Source organism: Oryza sativa, chromosome 7 (assembly GCF_034140825.1).
Source record: "Oryza sativa Japonica Group chromosome 7, ASM3414082v1".
In the NCBI taxonomy this organism is placed as follows: domain Eukaryota; kingdom Viridiplantae; phylum Streptophyta; class Magnoliopsida; order Poales; family Poaceae; genus Oryza; species Oryza sativa.
In genome coordinates this window covers 15,737,025-15,760,178 of record NC_089041.1, presented here as the reverse complement: position 1 = coordinate 15,760,178, position 23,154 = coordinate 15,737,025, and the positions used below count along the sequence as shown (strand labels likewise).

The following is a 23,154-nucleotide window of genomic DNA, read 5'->3' as shown; positions in this document are numbered from 1 at the left end:
GCCGGTGACGGTGGTGTACGGTGTATACTCATATGAGATACGTATACTGTATACGGCGTACCGCGTACGGGGAGAATATAGCACTCAATTCGCACCTCTAGATTTTACCATCCAATCTACATACCTTGATTTATAACATTAGAACTGCTAATTATTATATTTGACCATCCAATCTACATACCTTGATTAATATAACATTAGAACTGCTAATTATTATATTTGGTACCACTTTCACTATTTTCATCACTTACTTTTGTTTCCCCCTACCTATCACCTATTAGATCCAAAGAGAGAAGGGAGAACGATTTTCTATTGGATTTTAATCTAAAGATAAAAAATATGTGTGATATGATCATAAAAATCTTTCGAAATATATATATACGTACTCCTAAGGGAGAAATATCTCTCTTTGGATCAGCATTCGTTCGCTCCCCACCACCGCTAGGCCGAGCGCCTCCCTACCGCCGCCGAGCACCACGACAGCGGGCGCCACCACCCCGCCCCCGACCGCTGCCACCCCACCGCCGATGCCAACCGACACCACCCCGCCGCTGACCGACGCCACCCCACCGTCGACGCCGGGAGCCACCACCCTGCCGCCGACCGACGCTACCCCACCGCCGTCACCCCACTCAGACCACTGTACAACAATTTTGCAAAAATGTGTGCTAGCGTTGGTGGCGGTGCGCCCGTCTTTCTCCTCGGTGTGGCAGCAGGGTGGTGCCGCTCAGGGGCGCCGATGCCGGTGGTGGGGGCGGCGCTCGGCGGTGGAGATAGTGGGGGTGTCGACCTCGGGTGGTGGGGCGGCACCGCTCGGCAGCGTGGTGGTGGGGGTGGCGCACCCTGGCGGCGGTTGCTCGGCGGCGGGGTAGTGGGGCCACGGCACGGTGGTAGGGCAGAGAGGCGGGGTGGTGGCGTCGCTGGTGGCTGGTGGCGCTCGGTGCTCAGCCTAGAGGAGGGATCGATAGATTTGATCAGAGAGAGATTTCTCTCTTTGGATCTGATAGGTGGGCGCAAGGAAAAAAATGTCAAAAAAAATATACAAATGGAATTAAAAAATAAGTAATACATGAAAAACAACAGAGAAAGTGGTACCAAATGGACTAATTAGCAGTCCTAATAATATATTATAGAAGGCATGTAAATTAAGTGGTAAAAAAGTTGAGGCACGCGAATTCGATGGTAAATAGTCTAAATTTTCGTTCACGGGATACGTATGTCGAAGCATAGGCCCACCCCAGCCAAGATAGTTATAAATTGCCAGTCTCATCTTTCTCACGCAAAAGCCCGTGAAACGAGAAAAAAAAACAAATTAGGCATTCGTTCACTGATATAAAAAACCATATGGTTTATTTAACTTAGAGTAAATTAAATAATGCGCCATATTTTTATTTCCTAGTCCTAGAGTTTTTTTTTTAATAATGGAATATATAACATTTCGGTCTTTGCTCAACAGAGATACAACCAATTATTACAATCTAACACTCGTACAAAGAGTGTATTTCAAATAGAATTAAACACACCCAAGCATTATAAAAGTGACCAGACCAAGATAAGAAACACATAATTATTAAGTCTATTTGTAAATCTCCATCCATAGTTGGCAAAAAGTTGCATAACCGTCGTCTCAAGCTTACAACATGCAACCTTCAAGAGCTCTCCATCTTCATCACACTTTTGCAGCTGTGCCCAAAATCGGAGCCAATATATTGCCTGAAAATTACCTGCATATATGAAATAGATGGTGATTTATCAAAAACTATATCATTACTACTCAACCACAGAGCCCAATATATAGCAGAAGCTCCTACAAAAATTAGTTTTCTCTTTTTCTTGTCAACCCCCAAAGCCAATCATCAAACATATGAGGTATGGAAGAAGGGAGGTATAAACCAAAAGAGAATTGTACCGCTCTCCAAACAAATTTTCCAAAATGACAATCCATAAAAAGATGTTGAATAGTCTCATTTTTCATGCAGAAACAACATCTTAAGCTGCCATTCCAATTTCGTTTTGCCAAATTGTATTTGGTTAACACAACCCTTTTAAGCAAGTACCACATAAAGATCTTAATATTAAGCGGCATTTTAAGCTTCCAAATAAACTTATTTCTATCAATATAACCATTATTAATTAAGGCTAGATACATCGACCTTACTGAAAGCAAACCATTTTGATGATAATTCCATTTAAAAATGTCAGGAGATTGATTCAACTGAATATGTACAATAGAAGCGCACAACTCATGCCAATAAATAAGATTCTAACCAACTAAAACTCTTCTAAAAGAAACATTAAGCGGAACAGATCTCATAACATTAGCAATTGAAGAACTTTTCCTTTGACCTAGTCCTAGAGTGGAGTATCCTTTTTCACTTTGAACCAGCTAGTTTCACACTTAATTTCAATTTGGCTTTATTGTGCTATGGCTTCCCACTCTCTCTTCTGTATACTCCATGGTAGGCACCACCGGTGTGGTGGTACCATACTCCACATCAAATTCGTTGGCCCCTCGCTCGTGTTCCCTAACACCGCACTTCACTTGATCACCTTGAACCCTCGCTGACATTGGTGCCATGCTCGACCTTGAGGTCGGCATATCTCTACCCAGCAAATGAAGAAAGGGAGCAATTTACTTGTGTGGCAACAGAAACCTTGTTATCGGTGTTACCAATGTGGTAACGACTGGGTAGTACCCATTGTAGTGGCTGTCCACGTTAGTATCTTGGATCCTGAGCATCACCGGGTTGAGCTCTGAGTCTCCACATTACTACCACCACTGTCAGTGGGAGCGAGGGCGAGGAAATGGGGATTTCTTTTTCTTTTTTCTTTCCCTTTCACTCAGAACTCAAGTACGAGATGGGTGTGGAGAGAGCTCCAAATCTAGCAGGCATTGGTGTTGGGTTGTTGGTAGAGTTTGGGCATGACGACTGACGCGGTGTCGGAGCTAGCTACATAACCTACTCTCTGGTGGTTTCTTCAGCGGTGCAGGGGAGATCGAGTAAAAGCATACTCCATCTCATCCTCCATCCACAAAATAGCATACTCTAGGAGTAAATCAGGCTCTAGAAGATACTCCATCCGACCATCCAAAAATAGCACGTACGTTAATTTGACGTTTCTCTGTTCTCATGTCATATCACAACTATCCCTCCGTTTTGATTCTCCTGCCCTCATTCGGATCAAGCTATGGAGATGGGATGAGGCTCATGTGTCACTGACATGTGGACCCGTGGGGGTGGGCTTCACACACCCATGTCTCTCTAAGTCAGAGAAGCTCCTCCTTCCATGGAGATGAAGGAGTCAAGGGTGGCAAGCTTCGTCGACCGATTGCGCCATCGCCACTGTGCACCAAGCCCCGTGGCTAGATGTGCCAGCCGCTCCTGCCATCACCCCTCTAAGCGCAGCTGCGCGTCTGTGCCTGCCCCTGCCCGCTCCCGGCATCAGCCAACTGCGCCCATCCCGCTCTCGCCGTTGGCCACCAGTGCCCATCCTGCTACTGCTATTGGCCATACTGCCTATCTTGATCCCGTTGGCCGTGCCACCTGCGCCCGGCCGGCAGTTATCTTTCTTTTTTTTACAAGCTTTTGCAGCTAAGAACAATAACAAGTCAATCTCTGAATGTGTGTCTACTGCTTCTGTATGGATTACTGCTCACATCGCTGCATTGCTCTGCTCGGGTGATAGTTGAAAATTCTCTAAATCGGACGTTTGATGCGGGCGCGCATGCATCGAGCGCTCGCGCCTCCCACGCTTGCACGTCGCCCTCACCACATACTCCATTACAGCAAATCACCCGCATATTACGGAAACGCTCTATTAAGGGAATCCGTTTTATTTTTTTTCCACCAACAACGTTTCAGCTAATGTACTCGTGATGTTTCACTATGTATGGATCAAATGTTGCACTGAATTGAAACATTATTTCGCTATTTGATGAAACATTGTTTTTATATATAATGAAACATCGTCTAATTTTTTAGAAACCGTCTGTTTCATACGTTGTAGTAAAATGTTCCATGAGGCGATTTGGTTGTGTTTTAGCTTTTTAAAAGACTGAAACATTTTCAAACTACTTAGTGAAACATTTTCGATCTACTTGGTGAAACAGAGCGCCCGATTTGTAGGCGCCTCGGGTGATTGTGCGTTTATGATCAAATGAGATGAAACTACATACACAAACTCTAATTCAAGATTGAATAGATGTAGAACTATTGACTATTGTGTTTCCCGTTGCCTGTTGCTTCTTGTATCAGTTAATTTTAGACGATTAGCTACGAAACTGAGACGTTCAGTTACAATATCGATATTGATGGCAGATAGATCCGGTAAACTGTTATGTTTCAAACAGATTTGATCCTATTTATCCGGTTTCAAACCTATCCCAGCTACGCAGTCGATAATTATTTAGGGACTGTCTACCTCTCTGTCGACAGATTTGATATGCCTCAATCTGTCGAACTTTTTTATCTCTCAGATCTTGATCCAACAGCAAACAGAAATATACAACAAAATACTAAAAAAAAGCAAGCTGACAATTGAAAGGCCCATCTTTAGGGCCCAACTAATAAATCAAAATATAAAGGCCGATATTTTGATTGAGCCCAAATAGAGCCCATCTCAAATCACGTGAAAATTATAAGACTTGATTGCCAAGAAGGGAGACAATATCACTTGACTTTGCTGTCAAAAAGCAAACAACATAAAAAAATCTTACGCAAACACCATTTCGAGAAAAAGAATGGAGATGGAGATGGGGATGGAAGAAAGAAACAAAAGTAGAATGAAGAGTTAAACGAATCTGGAGGAAACAAGATGCAGATTGAAGAGGAAAAGAGATTAAAATTGGATTGTTTGAAGAATTATACAGGTAAGAATTACGTGTTTCTTCATGTTTTTGCTTCTGCCTTTGATTCATACCAACTTCTGCCTTCTTCCCAAATACTACCCATATTCTGCTTGTTCTAGTCAGATCTAAAGCAAAGAACAAAACTAATGATTCATCTGACGCATTACATGTTTAACTACTTAGTACTAAACTTCAGATGAATTGCATGCCAAGTTACTTAGTTCTGAAACTGCATCCGTGTCCTTGCCAACTCAATTGGGGAACAAGCAATACAAGCCAAAGAACATGCCGCTGATCCTGCTACTAATTGGGCATATGGTGTCAAACCAGGAGCATTACTTTGTGTACAATCTTCAATCCAGTTGCGAAATATGTCATGGCAAATATATTCCAACCTATTTGTGGTCAAACTCAATAGTAACAGACAAGATTCAGTTCAAACATTAAAAGGTCACACGACAGGCAAAAATTAGGATGTGAAAAAAGAAAAGATGAAGAAATAACAACATATTCATCTACAAACTGGAGATTAGGTGATATATCATATATCTTATTTTAGCAGATTGATATGTCTAAATATTAAGGCTCAATTCAGATATGGCATGGTAGACCTTATTCAGAGGAAAAAAAAGATGGTCATATAAGCTAATAGTTAGAGTGTTTAGGTAGATTAATATAACACAATATACTAGTAAAGTTCAATTGGCATAGAAGCACTATACTAGTAAAGATCAAATGGTCATTTGCAGGCAATGCCAATTTCACATAGAGAATTTGCCACAAAGATGAGAACTACTCAACAGATGCTATAAAAAGGAATTAAAAAAGAATTAAAGTCACCATACCTGTCTAACAATTTTCAAGAAATACATCAAAGTGTTCTCTTGTATTGAAAGCAGACAGGTGGGCAACAGGCTCACTTCCCAAAATGACACCACGTGTACATGATGGCGAACATTTGAAATCAGATAATATCTGGAAAAGCATTGGAAGAGTTAAGATATTCTTCAAATAAGCTCAAGACTTAAGACAACTAAAGGAAAGGCAACTACAACTCAAATTACAGTTAGTTTGTTTGATAATTACATAGAAAATACAATGTAAGACTAGTACTAAATTGTTGTAATTGGCTAAACAACTTAAATTTCAGTCCATTGTTTATTCCTAAAATCATTTAGTTGTGCACTAATTATTTTTCAGGTGTCACAGAGGACAGAATCAAAGAAGGCAACAATAGAATGAAATCACAGAGATCAAATTCATGTAAATTAAAATAAAATTTTGATTGTTAACTTGTGTTGTATTATACATTTCAATTTTTAATAAATTATATATCTAATTCAACTTTTTCTTTGTTAAATTTTTTACAGGTGTTACAAAAGACAAAAATTTAGAGGGCAACATTGGATTGAAATCAAAAGACTCAAATTCAAGAAAAGCACAAAGCAAAATTTATTTAGAACTAAAATTAACTGAATGAAATATTATCTATGTATCAAATACTGTTCTAACACCTTTTTTTCAATCATTTCACAGGAAACATAAAACAAAAAAAATATAAAGAGGATTGCTATATTGAAAACACAGGGTTCAAATTCAGGTAAATTGATTATATATTCATACTAAAGGAAAGACAACTATAATTCAAATTATAATTGTTTAGAACTAAAATACAAGTTGTTTGATAATTACATAGAAAATACAATGTAAGTCTAGAACTAAAATCTTATAATTGGCTTAAAAGACTTAAATTTAAATCCAAAGTTTATTCCTAAATCATTTTGAACTGTACTAATTTTTTTCAGGTGTCACAGAAGACAGAATTAAAGAGAGGAACATTACAATGAAACACATGGATCAAATTCAGGTAAATTAACATAAAAAATTGATCGCATAGACATGTTAGATGTGCATAAAACTCAGGCCCGTCACGGATGACACCTATCAGTGACGGGCCGTAGTTTAGGCCCGATTGAGATAGCATTAGTGCGACCATATCTCAAAAGTTCCCTATCTAGACAGGAGAAAAGACGGTTTTGCCTTTCTTTAGTTTTCAGACTTGCCTATACATGATGTTGGTTATTAATTACTTAAGTTAATTAATGACAAGTGAAACCACAAGAGGATAATTATTATTTTTTTTCAAAAGAGTGGATTGACATGTTATATTTGCAGTGTTACGTTAAATCAAGAGAAAGCACGTCTAAAATACCAACGATCATGTACGAGCAAGTCTGAAAACTAAAGAAGGGTAAAACCGTCTTTTCTCCTGCTAGTTAACACCGTCAAGTGTAAAAACTAACGGCATGCTACATAGGGAAGGGAAATTTTAGAAGTGCCTAGATAGGAAACTTTTGAAGTTTAGGTGCTATAGAGGGAGGAACAACTTTTTTTTATGCTACATAGGAAATTTTCTCTTGATTTTTTGTCATATGTGCACCCGAGGGGAGAGGGGGGGGGGGTGATGCGATCAGCTACCCCTCCTTACTTCTTTAGTCCTCTCTTCTGTTAGAATACATACATACATACATACATACATACATACATACATACATACATACATACATACATACATACATACATACATACATACATACATACATACATACATACATACATACATACATACATACATACATACATACATACATACATACATACATACATACATACATACATACATACATACATACATACATACATACATACATACATACATACATACATACATACATACATATACACGTGTATACAAAGTTTATACGTGTGTATATATAGTGTATACGTACGTGTATATATGTATATATTTCTTTTTATATGTATACACTTTTTTTATAAAACAATATATACACGTACGTATATAAACTTATGTGCATATATAAAATATATCAACTTTATATACGTATACACAAAGTTTATACACGTAAAAAAATACAAGCATACAAACTTTGTATGTGTACATATACAAAGTTACATACAAAGTTTCTATACGCGTATAAAAAGTTTATATATGTAAGTTTGTATATGCATATATTAAAAACCGAATAAAACAAAAAAACGGAAGAAAAACCGAGAAGAAACGGAAAAAAACCGAAAGAAACAGGGAAAAAAAAGGAAGAGTGAAATAAACAAAAAAAAAAAAACTAAAAGAGAGAGGGATCGCGCCATCCGCTGGCCGCCACTAGTATAGAACTTTCCATCCGTGACGGCCTATAACATGTCTGGAATTAGTGGGATATGATCGCATAGACATGTTAGATGGGCATAAAACTCAGGCCCGTCACGAATGACACATATCAGTGACGGACCATAGTTTATGTCCGATTGAGATAGCATTAGTGTGACCATATCTCAATCGGTACCAACTAGGCCAGTCACAGATGACTCATCCGTGATGGGCTCTATCATATGCCCGATCGAGATTACTTAGTATTTTTTCCATTTGTCATATGAAATGTTTTTATTTGTGAGTTGACTTGTAGCAAAATAATTAACTGCAGTATAATAATTCATTTTATTATTCAAAATAACTTTTCGGGTAGTAAATGATTTCAAATGGAAAAATTGTCAACAACAAACTTGTATAACTTATAAATATTTACAACTTTCATTTTGATCATTTTTCTATATAACTTTTTTTAAACAGTTTGAATTTATATTTAAAAATATGACAACTTCAAACAATATTTTTAAATAATAAATGATTTCAAATGAAAAAATTATCAACAACAAAGTTGTATATCTTACCAAGATTTACAGCTTTTATTTTGGTCATTTTTCTATATAACGTTTTTTTAAACAGTTTTTATTTGAATTTGAATATATGACAACTTCAAAACAACATTTTCAAATACTAAATGATTTGAATTAAAAAAGTTATCAACAACAAAGTTGTATAACTCATCAAGATCGATAACTTTTATTTTGGTCATTTTTCTATATAACATTTTTTGAACAGTTTGAATTTGAATTTGAAAATATGACAACTTCAAACAACATTTTTAAATACTAAATGATTTCAACTAAAAAAGTCATCAACAACAAAGTTGTATAACTCACCAAGATCTATAACTTTTATGTTTACCATTTCTTCATCCGACAAAGTGTTAGTAACATTATTCACAAAATTTACATATATGTGTTATAGTTTATAAAACCAGATGAGAGATATGTGAATTTTGTGAACAATGTTACTACCACTTTGTCGGATGAAGAAATAACCAAAATAAAAGTTATAGATCTTGATGAGTTATACAACTTTATTGTTGATGACTTTTTCAGTTGAAATCATTTAGTATTTGAGAATGTTGTTTGAAGTTCTCATATTTTCAAATTCAAATTCAAACTGTTCAAAAAAATGTTGTATAGAAAAATGAACAAAATAAAACTTATAGATATTGATGAGTTATACAACTTTGTTGTTAATGACTTTTTCAGTTGAAATCATTTAGTATTTGAAAATGTTGTTTGAAGTTGTCATATTTTTAAATTCAAATTCAAACTGTTCAAGAAAATATTATATAGAAAAAAGACGAAAGTAAAAGTTATAGATCTTGATGAGTTATACAACTTTGGTGTTGACAATTTTTCCATTTGAAATTATTTACTACCCGAAAAAAATATTTGAATTTCTTATATTTTAAAATTCAATTTTTATATAGTTCAATCAAACCCGGATAGAGAAATGACCAAAATAAAAATGGTAGATCTCAATGAGTTCTACAACTTTGTTTTTGACAGATTTTTCATATAAGTTCATTTAGTATCATAAAATTCAATTCGAAATTCATTTTTTCCTAGAAGTCTGATTTGCCTCCTCCTCATGGTAATACTTGCTAAATATATATTTGATCCAATTAACTCGGTTTTGCTGGTGAAATATGTGATCAAAATGGATGTTATGTGAATATGTTTATGTTATGTGAATGAATGTATATGAATAGGGGATGTTTGGGTGTGACATCCTGGCCTAGAGCTTAATAGGATTAATAGAATACTCATACCAAAAAATTACAATTTTTTTCTTGGAAGCCAATCTCCAAAAAAAAACTATGAGGTTAAGCGTGCTTGGCTTAGAGCAATTCCGGGATGACTACTATGGTTAAGAAATTGCAACCTTCCAAATAGGAACTCGCCAATCCATGGGTATACCAAGAAGTTACAAAAGTTGTCTCTGTAAACCAACCTCCTCAAGCGAAATAAGCACAAGGAAATTTCACAAATAAATTGTCCAAGGTGAATTTTTGCTGATCTTTCTTCCCAAGAATCATGATGTTACTATCGAAATTTGAAGTCCTTTGATTTTCATTTATTAAAGAGTGTTTAATCGGGATGGGTGACCGACCGAAAAATTCTTCCTGGGTGCACACGAGTCCGAATGGGTGATCGACCAGGAAGGCACACGAGTGAGGGCAAAAGCCTGAGGCTAATAAAATAAGAAAAAATATTTTTTTATGGATTATACTCATTAGTGACGGGCTATAATCCAGGCCCGTTAGGGATGAGAGTCATCCGTGACGGGCCATAATCTAGACCCGTTAGAGATGAGAGTCATCCGTGACGAGCTATAATCTAGGTCCGTTAGAGATGGGAGTCATCCGCGATGGGCTTTTGTGTTGGCCCAATTGAGATGTGTCATCCGTAACGGCCGGATGCCCGATTGAGATATTTTCTCACATCACTAACATTTGCTTAGTGATGGGGGCTCTGCTCGAAAGAAATGATGTTTTAAGCTCGTTAGAGATAACCGATCCTGTTCTAGTGCCCCCACTCTGCGCGTGCCACGTGTGCAGTCATGCGGAGAGGGCCGCGCGCTAAATAGTCGTTTCGCGTGCACAGAGTGTCAAATAGATATGTTGGCCCACATGTAACGTTGGTTTGGTTTAAAGAAAGTCCATTTACAGTTAATATTATGGTCATGCCATTACGGTCCAAGCAACAACATGATCTTTCTTCTAATTAATATAAGAGCTCGTAAAAGTGTCTAATTAGTAGATAGATAGATGTATAGATAAATATATAGATAGATACGATGTATATATAGGACAACGTATCGTATGCATACAGCTAGGTAGATGCACTTATGCACACGTCCATCCGGAGCCTTTGAATCAACATCCTGCGGCCAAGACCCCAAGTGGGGTATTTTTGCAATTAGCCGCACGTCTCCTCCACTTACTTTTACAAAAGACCCCTCCACAACTCTCTTCTTCACTCACGCAGCCCATTTTGCAAAAAAAAAAGAAGAAAAAAAAAGAAAACTCATCACATTCTGGATCTAGCACAACGGGCACAAAGCACGCGCATCATCGGGCTTCATCGGCGGAAAGGGCGATAGATAGATAGATAGATAGATAGGTAGATTTGCTTATATTTCTAACAGAAGAACTCTTCAATTAACGAACATGCAGAAACCTTGTTTGGCTTGGGGAATTGATTTTGCGAGGTTTAAACGACGAACACGTACGAGTCGCAATACACTCTAAATTTAGATCACCAACTGCATGCAGAGTGCAGATCACAAGCTAACTGCTTAGAGTTTGTCATTCTAGCTTGTTGTCACAGACGCACACGCGTATTGGGACAATCTAAAATCCTATATATAGTTCGATCCCACGACGGCGTCCAATCTCCAGCTAGCTGCCTAGCTCCGCTCCTCGCTGGCCCGGCCGACGGGCGTGAGGACGAAGAGCTTGCACGAGTGCGCCGCCACCTCCGCCGTCAGGCTGCCGGTGAACCTCCCCGGCGCCGTCGCGTGCTGCAGGCAACGCAACGCAACCACGGTTACGAAGAGAATGAATGAATCGTCAGCAGTAAGACAGATTTTTTGAGATGATGCATGGCAGAAGCAGAAGGATGGATCACGGATCGATGCGAGAATTACTACTCACCAGCCAGACGTTCTTCGCCTCGACGGCGACGCCGGGGCCGACGCCGATGTCCTGCCACGCCGCCGTGATCTGCCGGCTGCCCGTGGCGCCGCGGTTCAGCAGCAGCACCGCCGTCCTCTGCTGGGAGAGCGGCCCTGCCCATACCTGTAGGAAGATGTGATTCAAGATCGCGATTTAGTTTGGAATGAAAATCTGTTGATGATTTTTGGTAGTAGCTATAATAATGCTGCACACCTCGATTTCGTTGTCGTACTTCCTGACTTTCTTTCCCTGGACGCCCAATGGATCTGCGTCACATTGTTCGTTTGATAAGAACAAGTGTTTCAGTAACAACAAATTAAGAAAAAATACAGTGGCTAAGAATGACTTTTTCTTAATGCTGATCTGACCTTGGTTAATGGCGATGACTTCAGGGTTGGAGAGGATCTCCATCGTCTCCCTGGAGATACTCCTCACGTCGCACCCGATGATCAGAGGAGCCTGCAAAAGCATTCACAAACATAAGAATCATTCAAGAATCTCAACTGAATTCGACAAAGACCAGAGATCAGAGATCAAGATTTTCAGAGATGGTGTGTGCCAACCAACCTTGGCAATCGCCCAAAGGCTGATGTGCACGACGTACTCGTCGTTCGTCATCCCTCCATTGCCGACCTCCAGCATGTCAGGATCTGCAGGGAACAAATTAGAGACAGACAGACAGACAGATATATAGCAGATCAACGAAGACGACGAAGGTGAGGAGGCCAGCTATACCGTTCCAGCCGCCGGGCTTGGCGTAGCTGGCGGAGGCGTCGTTGCTGTCGATGTTGCTCAGCATGCTGCTCGATTACATCAATCACCGGCAAACAAACGCAGAAATCAAAGGAAAGGACAAGACACATCACACATGTCGCGATCAGCATAATGCAACCGAAATCGGTCGCCGGCCGGAGCAGAGGGCCAGCGGCTCGCGGCGGCGGCGGCGGTTTACCTGGCCCATGAGTCATTGATGTCGCCGGTGGTCCTCCAGCTGTTGCCGTACTGGCCACCCCACGTCGCCACATTCCTCTGGCCCCTGAAGATCACGCCGGCCAAGCTCAAATCTCAGGAAAAATGTTTAGTAAAGTAAACAACGAAGAAAATATTTTACTATCTCTCTATTTGTTTTTTAATAGATGATGTTGGTAACTTTTGACCATTCCTCTTATTTAAACGTAATTATTATTTATTTTGTTGTGAGTTATTTTATCACTAAAAGTACTTTAAGTATAATTCATACATTATGCATTTGAATAATATTTCTGAATAAGACAAATGATCAAATGTTTGATCGAAAGTTAATGGTGTTGTTTATTTAAGAATAGAGAAAGTATGTGTTTGTTAACCTCATCGAACTATGGTGGCGCCTTTGGTAAAATAAATACATGTGGATGTATATATGATTGATTTGATTAAGTGTAGTTATATCTGGAGTTACTTAACTTTTGAACTGTTTAATGTGTGTTTGGTTTGTTTACCAATATTTGGTAATACCAGTTATTAGGTTACAATTTTTTACACAAGGCCAGTACAACGTACCATTCGCAGATCGAGTAGAAGATCGGACGTCCGGTTTTTCTCAGAGCGAAAGACATCTTGGGGAATCTGAGGATGCATGAACCAATATGTGAACTTGGGAATTGGGAGGAATTTGCGATGAACAATTATCTTACGTGAGGTGCTGCTAGAGAATCTGTATATACCTGACGGTTTCGCTCGAGCCGTCACTGTTGCAGTTGTCGTACTTCAAGTAATCCACACCCTGCTTTCGCATATTGGTCACAAGAACGTAAAAATGTTCAACAAAATTTTCCTTTTTCTTCCAGGAATAATAAATCCTGGGTCTGTTTACTTGGATTAGGAAAATAATGGAATAAATTTCGGACATGCATGTATGTATGTATGATTAACAGAAACATGCAGAGTCACATATGGCATTTATGCCTAGAAAGTTCTGTACAACGGATTACCCATGATGCAAATGTCTTAGCATCGATGTCCTCGTAGCCCAGAGATCCGGGCATCGTTTTGCTGCAAGTTCTTGAGCTGAATATTGTACGAAAACAATTCCGATTCCGTTTTAGCATGATGAAATAACAACCATTTCCTCTTGTTTTCTTGAGACTATATATTACTTACCCGGCTGAAGAGTATATGCCTAGTTTAAGCCCCTTGCTGTGCACATAATCTGCGAGTGCCTTAATCCCCGAAGGGAACTTCTTTGGATCAGCAGCTATGTAACCCTGATGATACTCAAAGAGTGTTAATATTTAACATAGCATGTTAGAAGAGTGCACTGATAAGTTAATTAATGTTCAGGGAGAAGTACATGTTATGCCTCTGTAACTGAAAACAAAAAAAAAAAAAGAAAAAAAAAAGGAGGAAAATAAGAAGGCTTGCCTCTTTGGTCCTTTGGTAATCTGCCCAGCAATCATCTGTGGTCAATTAAATGCAGTGTGATGTTAGCTAGCCTATTTGGCACTCCCTCCAAATATCAAATTAATAGTACTAATTAATCAATACACAAATTAATATATACTCCACCTAAGTTGACATAAGTGTATCCAGCCTTCGTGAGCCCGGTGGAGATGAGTGCGTCAACTGGTTGATTTTAAAAATCCACATCAGAATTAGACCATATTTTGATATATAAAACTAGTATACATTTCGGCGATAATCTAATATGTTCATATGATTGGACACTTCCAGAAAATTCCCATGCTAGTTGGAAAAATTACGAAGTCCACCGACTTATTAGATGAGATATATATGGTATAACATCTTATCATTCCTCACTGTGGCAATGCTAGAAAGTCTTATAATATGAAACGAAGGAAGTATTAACTAGTTGGCGACCTGTGCAATCATAAACTATTTACTTATGTGCCTTATACCTAATCAGAATTGTTATAATTCAAAAGAAACCAAAAATCGAATTTAGAATTAATAACTATTAAGCTATATATATTCGGTTTGGAGTCCCAATCGTATATATATAGTTTTTAATTCCCAAAATGGGAATTCATAAATGAGATATAGGTATAAATGCATAGATATAGATAGAGCTGAAGAAAGACATAGACATAGACATAGATATATTCAGATATAGATATAAACTCCACTTAAATAGTAGATCACAAGAAAACAAGGCCTTAATGTAAACAGATTGCAGGGCTTCATACATGCACCTACAACTAATAAAAGGGGAAAACTAAAACGTTTCTGTGACTCTTGTTTTCGGGCTCTAAAATTTTGACGGTATTCTTACTCCGACTGTAAAAAGGAAATATATTATAGACATATACTCCTATATGTTGTTTCTGTTTGAAAAAAAAAAGAACGTTTCCCATGTTGATGCTCAGTTTGTTTTCGGCGTGTCTCGCTACTCGCATACCGCTTATCATGTTTTACTCTCAACACAAAATTCATATACATATTGAATAATTTTAGTTCAACACAACATTGTATTATCAAGTCGATCAATATGATAGATACGTGTATATCCATAAGGTTTGGTCATTAATTTAAAGCTTAAATTACCGGTGCTCCGGATGGTGTTCTCGTTGATGTTGCACCCGAAATGATTCCAACTGTTCCACCTGAAAAAAGAAAAAACAGATCGGACATGAACGCACGCGAGAGATCGATCAGATCGAGCAGATGGAATTAATTCAACGCTAGCTATCCTTCTTCTCATGGAGGAAAAAGAAAAGGAAAAACCCAAACCCTCTCACCCCATCTGCGGCGTCCGCCCGAGCCCGTTGTCGAGGAGGCTGCGGCGAGCGGCATCATCACCACCGCCGGCCGCCGACGAAGCGGCAGCCCATGCTGCCGTCGACGCGACGGCGGCGGCGGAGAGGAGGAAGAGGACGAGAGACCGCCGTGGCAAAGCGTAGGAGCCCATGGCCACCACCTCCGTTCACCTTGCGAGCGAGCTAGCTACCTGGCTCTCTTTTGGTTGTTTCCCTCACAAAACTACGTACGTACCTAGCTGCTGTGGCTGGAGCAAAACTCCTCTACGGTGGCGAGTTGCTGCTTCTTGTCATCTTGACGCGCCCTTATATTGGCCTTTGGTGGTGGCTCTACCTGAACAGGATTTTCCTGTTGCGTTTATTTCCTATTTTTCCCTTTGCAAAATCTGCCCATTTTTTCATGGGAAAAGCAATATTTTCCCCCCATTTTGTCACCAGTACTGTCATAAGTTTGGTGGGGCCCAATGCCAGCTACAGCAGCGAGTATTTTTTGCTAAAAAATAAATTGTTGCGTTGCAATGTTTGCACAACGAGGATGACACTATATGACATCATTTGTACATTGAATTCGTGCTGTTTTAATTCCTCTGCTTGCTCCTTTTGTCTTTGGTGCAGCCTGTGTGATGTTTGATGGCGCCACCAACTTTGCTTTCTGTTTTTGGGTTTGTCATTATATATCCTCGTGCGTGCAGAGTATGGGGGCAACCAGCCTCCATGGATGGCATGCCCGTTGAAACTCAAAAGCTAAGTATATCCATAGGATAATTAAGCCAGTGAACATTCCCAACATGGGTGAATGTTTTGATTTGGGCAGGCAAAAGAGGTTCAGCAGAACTGTTGATAATTTGTCGGAACTTGGAATAGGTTCCCCATTTGCACTGTCGATTTTTCGCAAAACCAATCAGATTTTGCGATTCGGAATTTGAATGCTGGAATGGAGGTCAGACATGCGAGAATTGGATTTAATACCTTCCTATCTAAGTATATAACGCGGGGGGGGGGGGGGTGAATACCTCAGTTTAAATTTTATAGTGACCTATTCCGAGTTCACGTGAAGGATGAGTTACCCTTCCTTGAAAGTAAACCTTACTATTATTAAATCAACTCATTGATGAGGATGCCACACTGGATATAGATGATTATATTTTTGGTGTTTTTTACTATATTTAAATGTTTGTATAGGATATGTATGTGACAGTATTATGGCGTGTATGATACGATATTGTAACACCCTGAAAATTTTGAGTTTGAAATACGGAATCAAAATTTGGAATAACCAAAAATCTTTTTTTTTCCAAAATCCTTCATGCTGGTGTTTATTGCGTCTTACTTTCTTTTTCTGTTGTGCTTGGACCACAAGGACGAAAATCTAGGAATAAAATCTATTTTGGATCGAATATCTATTATATTATTAAAACAGTTTTGAAAGGAGACACCACGTTCGCTGTGGGGGCTAAAAATTCCCACATTAATCGGAGAAAAAGAAAAAAAAGAAAAGGAGAGTCCAAGTAGAAATACAATTAAAAATAGCTGAAATTCAGAATTAAAAATAAGCTATATTGAAAGAAGTTTCCATATAAGAACCCAATACGAGATTAATACAAATTCAAAATAAAAATAAAATAAAATCCGAAATTATAAAATAAGAGAGTCCAAGTAGGAATACAATTTAAAAATAGCTGAAATTCGGAATTAAAAATAATGAATATTGAGAGAAGAGTCCATATAAGAACCCAATACGAGATTAGTTAATATTCAGAATAAAAATAAAAAAAATTCGAAATTAGCAAAAAGAAAAGAAAAGTTAAAGTAGGAATACAATTTAAAATCAACTGAAAATCGGAATTAAAAATAAGCAATAGTGAAAAAAGAATCCATATAAGAAACCAATATGAGATTAATTAAAATTCAGAATAAAAAATAAAATAATATCCAAAATTAGTAAAAAATAAAAGAGAGTTCAACTGAAATTCAAAAAATAAAAAAAATTAAAAATTAAAAGAACACTATACGGTATTAATTAAAAAAATTTTAAATTAGAAAAAGCAAAAAAAGATTTCAATTAGGTATAGTGGTGGCAGTTGATACGATATGTAAAAACTGTTAGTAAAACACCAAATAGAATCCTAATGATGATTAAAAGGAGGGACGGGCAAGACGGTTGCCGGGACTTCTAGAAAGTAAAAAAAAACACCCCATTGATAAACATATTCGATTTTTAAAATCTTAATGAGAATAAAAAAGAGAAGCAACGTGCATGGTGTATAGGAGTATAGTTCAGAGCTGCCGACGATTGGCGGGACTTCTAGAAAATAAAAAATAAATTCCAATGATAGTTATGTTCGATTTTAGAATCCCAATGAAAATAAAGAATAGGCAGCGGATGAGCCGTAGAGGTGTATAGTGGTATCGTTTGACGGGACTTCTAAAAATTATAAAAAATGAAACCCAACAAGACAATAAACTCTAAAAACTATAAGGTCCAATTTTTAAAGGTTCGAAACTTCTAAAAAGTAAAAATAAAACAATGATAATCATGATACATTTTAAAATCTCAATGACAATAAAGAAGGGAGACAGCGGGCGAGCCATAAAGGAGTACAATGGCAAAGCTGCTGATGGTTTGGCGGGACTTATAGAAAGTAAAAAAAGAACCCGAACGATAATTATGTTTGATTTGTAAAATCCCAATGAAAATAAAGAGAAAAGACAGTGGACGGGCCGTAGTGGAGTATAATGGCACCGTTTGACGGGACTTCTAGAAATTATAAAAATGAAACCCAACGAGATAATAAACTCAGAAAACTGTAAGATCCAATTTTTAGAGGTTTCAAAGAGAATGAATAGAAATAGTGGTAGACCGAGGAAACAAAAGAAGGATATGACAGAAGTAAGGGGTAGCAGCTGGTGTGACTTTTAAAAACTATATAATTAGAAATACGAGGATAGCTATTTAATAAATCTTAAGTAAAATTATAGTGAAAAATATATGATTTTGTTTGGGTGCTAGCCGCGCAATTGCGCGGGCCACCCAGCTAGTTATTTATTAAAAGAACCATGATTATGAAATAAGAAAATATTTGTAATTACAAATTATCTTCCTAAAAAAACCTTATTCCTATAATTGGAACCCCTTTTGGGTATTTATTTTACGAGTGCTTGTAATCACTAAATATTTAAAGAAAGCCCTTTTAGGGATAATTCCCTCTCCGGGAATTATTTTATCTAATATTAATGGATATCTGAAAGTCCCTTTTAAGAAATAATATTTTGGTTTGGTTCTATAAATAAAGACTAGTGAGGATTTGTCATAAAAATCCTACTTACGAACTTATATCTTAAAAGAACTTATTTCAAAAGAATGCACAGATAAGTCTGGTTTTCTTCCTTGAAGGGCTTAGCCCAGCCCGCACAATAGGTCCTGTGTTTATTTGAGTGCATTTATGATTATGTGCCCAAGATCTCGATTAAATCAATCCTTGTAAATCCCCACTCATGCCGTACATTAAATCCCTCAGGATTCGAATTCCATAATTCGATCCTCCTTTTAATTGAACCCCTCCCGAACAATTTATTCCATTATCCAGGAATACTCAAACCCAGTAGTTTTTACAGAATCGCCACCTAGGGTAATGTCCCTTCCTTGACCTCTCCCCTCTCCGTCCGTTTCGTTAAGCATTTCGGTGCTAAGCTAATTGAAGTCCCGAAACCCTTGCCATTTGTCGCAATCCTTCCTTGGACCCTTGGGATACTTGAGTTGAATCGAAACCCACTCCGTTTATTCGGGTTTGCTTTCCTCAGATCCCTTTCCTTTAATTCCAACTTAACACTAAGTACCCTGATTTAGGTCTTGTCATCATCAGTCCTACGATTTCCGATGAATTCATTTACCGGACGACGGTTCTAAATCTTTGTGGAAGAATCAATCCATCCATCTAAGCGATCTCTCAAAATCCTTAATTTCGGCTTTTCACCCTAAAATCGTTCGTCGAAGTCGAATGCCGTGTGTTGATCTGAATATCTTTGAAATCATCTCTACCTTCGAAACCCTATCATGTTCAATGGATCGGTGTGCCCACGACAGTTCTAAGCCTCCCTTTGTTATCGCAAGTCGCCCTTTTGAGTGAATGCAAGAAAATCTAGATTGAATCCTTGAGCGACCAATTAGCCAAATCAAAATTCAAAAGTCCAATTATACAGTCCGAGTAGAGAGCCAAATTGAATGTCCAGTTATACAGTCCATTTGCAAAGTCTTGAATTCAAATCCCAATTCAAACTCCTTAGCAAAGTTTCCTAGTAATTATCAAGAGGAATAAGTTCACTTTGTGACCGTCAAAAGTGATTGAAATCTAATCCGTGACCCTAAACCACAAAACCGTATATCTCGACCCCCCAGCCCCCAACTGTTAAAACCGGTGCAATTTGACTCCCTCGACGGTTTTGGAGAGCGGTTTTGCTGACGTGGTGCCTACGTGGCAATATTGACTAGATCTTCTTTCCACGTGGTGTTGACATGGCGCTTAGGTGGCATTAAAAAATAAAAAAATATGTATGGGACCCCTTTGTCATTCACCAAAAGTATGAGTGGGACCCACTGACATGTTGGGCCCACATAAATCTCTCTTCATCCTCCCCCCTCTCTCTCTTTCTCTTCCCTTCGGCGAGTGGCGGCAGTGGGACGGGGGCTAGCGGCGGCGGGAGGGCGGGCGGGCAAGGGCCGGATCCCCTAGTGGGAGGACGAGGGGAACGGCGGCGGGCGGAAGTCGGCGGCGTGCTGTGAGAAGGGCGGCGATTGGCTGTGAGGAGGACGGCGCCCGATGGCGGGCGGTGAAGAGGCCGAGAGTTGGTGAAGGACCAATGTGGGGAGGGTGCTGAAGGTTGCCGGTGGAGTGGTCACAGGCTGCTGTCGCCGCTAGGAAGGACTCGAGACCAACCAATGGGGCGGCCGCCGCGGCAAGCGTGAGCAAGGAGATGGGGAGTAAGGGGAGGAGGAGGAAGGGCGGGGTCAAGCCATGGCTGGTCCATCGACTTCGGTATCCGCCGCCCCAATCTCTTCCTCCACTGGGTCCTCCCCGCGCGCCGATTTGTTTTGCCACTACCGGCCAGCTCTCGGGTTCATCGTCCTGGCTACGGCGAGGAAGGTGTTGTGGTAGGCGAGAGTCGGTGAGAAGACGGAGGTGAGAGAGAGGGGATTGGAATTGGTGAGCTCGAGCTCGCCATCCCGACCTCCGTGAGCTCGAGCTCGCCATCCCGACCTCCATCTTCTTCCCCCGATGCCTGTTTGCTCCCTACCATCGGCTCATGGTGGCGTCACCGGAGCAGCGTCTTCCCCAGGAGAGAGGTCCGCCGTGGCTCCCACCCGCCGCCGTTCCCCTCGTTCTCCCACTAGGGGATCCCGCCCTCGCCCGCCTACCATCCCGCCGCCGCCACCACCACCGCCGACTCCCGCCCGCCACTGGCCCCCGTCCCATGGCCGTCGCTCGCCGAAGGGCGGATGAAGAGAGATTTATGTGGGTCCCACATGTCAGTGGGTCCCACCCATCCTTTTGGTGAATGAAAAAAGGTCCCACACATATTTTTTGTTTCTAATGCCACCTAAGCGCCACGTTAATGCCACGTGGAAAGAAGACCGAGTCAATGCTGCCATGTAGGCGCCACGTCAGCGAAACCGCCCTCTAAAACCGCCGAGAGAGTCAAATTGTACCAGTTTTAAGAGTTGGGAGGGGGGTCGAGATATCCGGTTTTGTGGTTTAGGGTCACGGATTAGATTTCAATCACTTTTGAGGGTCCCAAAGTGAACTTATTCCTTATCCACAAGGATCCTATTACACTCGGGCCATCTTCTCCTCTGCCAGGCCATGGCAGGCCCAGCACTACAACCGGCCCAGTACTCCCCTTCCTCCCTGACCCAGTCCATCAAGCCGAGCCAGCCACCCCCACCTGTCTCGATCACTCTTCTCTTGAATCGCGCCTCGCCGCCGCCTTCGCTCACAGTCGCCGTCGCTTCCAGGGATCGAGCAACCCAGTCACCGCTCCTCTCACTTGTACCTCCACGTCGCTCGCCGTGCCGTGGCTGCAACTCGCGCGCCTAAACGAGCCGCCCGAGCCATGGCTGCAACTCGCGCGCGCTGCCCCATGTTCTCCTCGTGCATCACCGTTGGCATCTGCTCGACCCGGCCCCACGACGCGATGGGCGCGGCACGGACGCCAAACCCCGTGTGCCGCTCCCGTGTGTCAGGCCTGGATGAAATTCAGACCGAAACTTAGAGTAAATTCAAAAGAATTTGGCTAAGTAGCTACCTATTAGGATTAAATTGAGGAAATTGCACAAAAGTGGAACTAGAATAGTACAAGGAAGTAGATCTGGGCGCCGCAAGACAAGTAAATAGTTCTTAGGGTTTTTCTTCTTGATACAGAGATAGCGGCAGAGCTGGCATATATCGAGTACGCCATTACATCGCGATAAAAGCAGTGACGTCAACGGTACGGCAAAACAAAGGCACTATTCCACATCTAAGCTTCCCTCCTCCGTGGGATCCTGTAACATCCTGAAAATTCCCAACATTAAAAATCACTAAAATTTTGAACTTTTTAAAACTTTTGCATCATGCTGGTTGTTATGATTGCTATTGCTTGCCAAACCGTAAATGATCACAAAGAAAGTAAAGAAAAGATTTACATTTAAGCAATAGATATAATTTAAGAGAATATGTTATTATCAATCCCATAAATATTTATGCACATGAAAGCCAAGCCAAATAAAGTACAAGTTAATTATTAAACCCTGTAGTATAAATCACAAATCAAATATTAAATAATCAAACCATGTTGATAGCCTGATTTCATATTTAACAAAAGGAAACAACATGGTTGAATATAATTCACTTGAATCCAATCTCACATAAGATATAAGGACACATGAAATGATGATCACATCAATGGCCCCATCTATAATAGAGTATCTGACTAGAATATATAATTAATATTTGAAACACCTTATCAAGTTCCTCATGACATGAAAATCACTCATATAAAGTAATGGTCATATAAACAAATTAAGCTTTATATATAAATAAGAATGCGTTGGTGTTTAATTAAACAATTAGATTAATGTTGTACCGAGTCTCAATTTGCTATTTGTAGAATAAATAGATTAAAACTATCCATGTAAAATATAATGCTATACAAAGAAACTCGACCAATATGCCATTGAATTAATAAGGACACATCGTTATATTAATTCCAATATTACCCCAAAGTCTTTAAAAATATATAAGTTCACTTTAGGGCCAATAATCTAAATTAATCTAAAAAGGACTCGTTTGTGTGATAAATAAATAAATATGGGCCTTCAAAAAACTTTTTGAATAAATTGCATCATGCCGATGTTATTCGATTATTTTATTGGATTTTGATCTCGAAGTTTATAAATCGTGAGTAAAGAATAGTTAATTAGGAATAAACCCTAAAAATAAATTGGTAAAATAAATATAAATTAAAATAAAGATTAGGTATGGATAGAAGTAAATAAAATATTATCGCAACCATAATTGTATCAATTAAATTTAAAAGTGTGGAAATAAGAATTAACTCTAATTAAATTCAAATAAATTATATAAAAATAATATATGAGTAAATTTTA

General features: G+C 39.4%; 1 protein-coding gene across 1 annotated transcript; it reads right to left on the bottom strand.

Annotated features, from left to right (window-relative positions):
- Positions 1-11,193: 11,193 nt before the first annotated feature.
- Positions 11,194-15,791, bottom strand: LOC9269328 (alpha-galactosidase). Its single transcript, XM_015790705.3, has 15 exons — positions 15,495-15,791; positions 15,301-15,359; positions 14,305-14,361; positions 14,161-14,195; positions 13,900-14,003; positions 13,731-13,806; positions 13,464-13,522; positions 13,300-13,365; positions 12,713-12,796; positions 12,496-12,560; positions 12,328-12,410; positions 12,129-12,219; positions 11,974-12,026; positions 11,740-11,883; positions 11,194-11,606 (listed from the first exon to the last, which is right to left on the bottom strand). The coding sequence occupies exons 1-15, from the start codon at positions 15,662-15,664 to the stop codon at positions 11,493-11,495; spliced, it is 1,260 nt and encodes a 419-aa protein (XP_015646191.1). The 5' UTR covers positions 15,665-15,791; the 3' UTR covers positions 11,194-11,492.
- Positions 15,792-23,154: the final 7,363 nt, after the last annotated feature.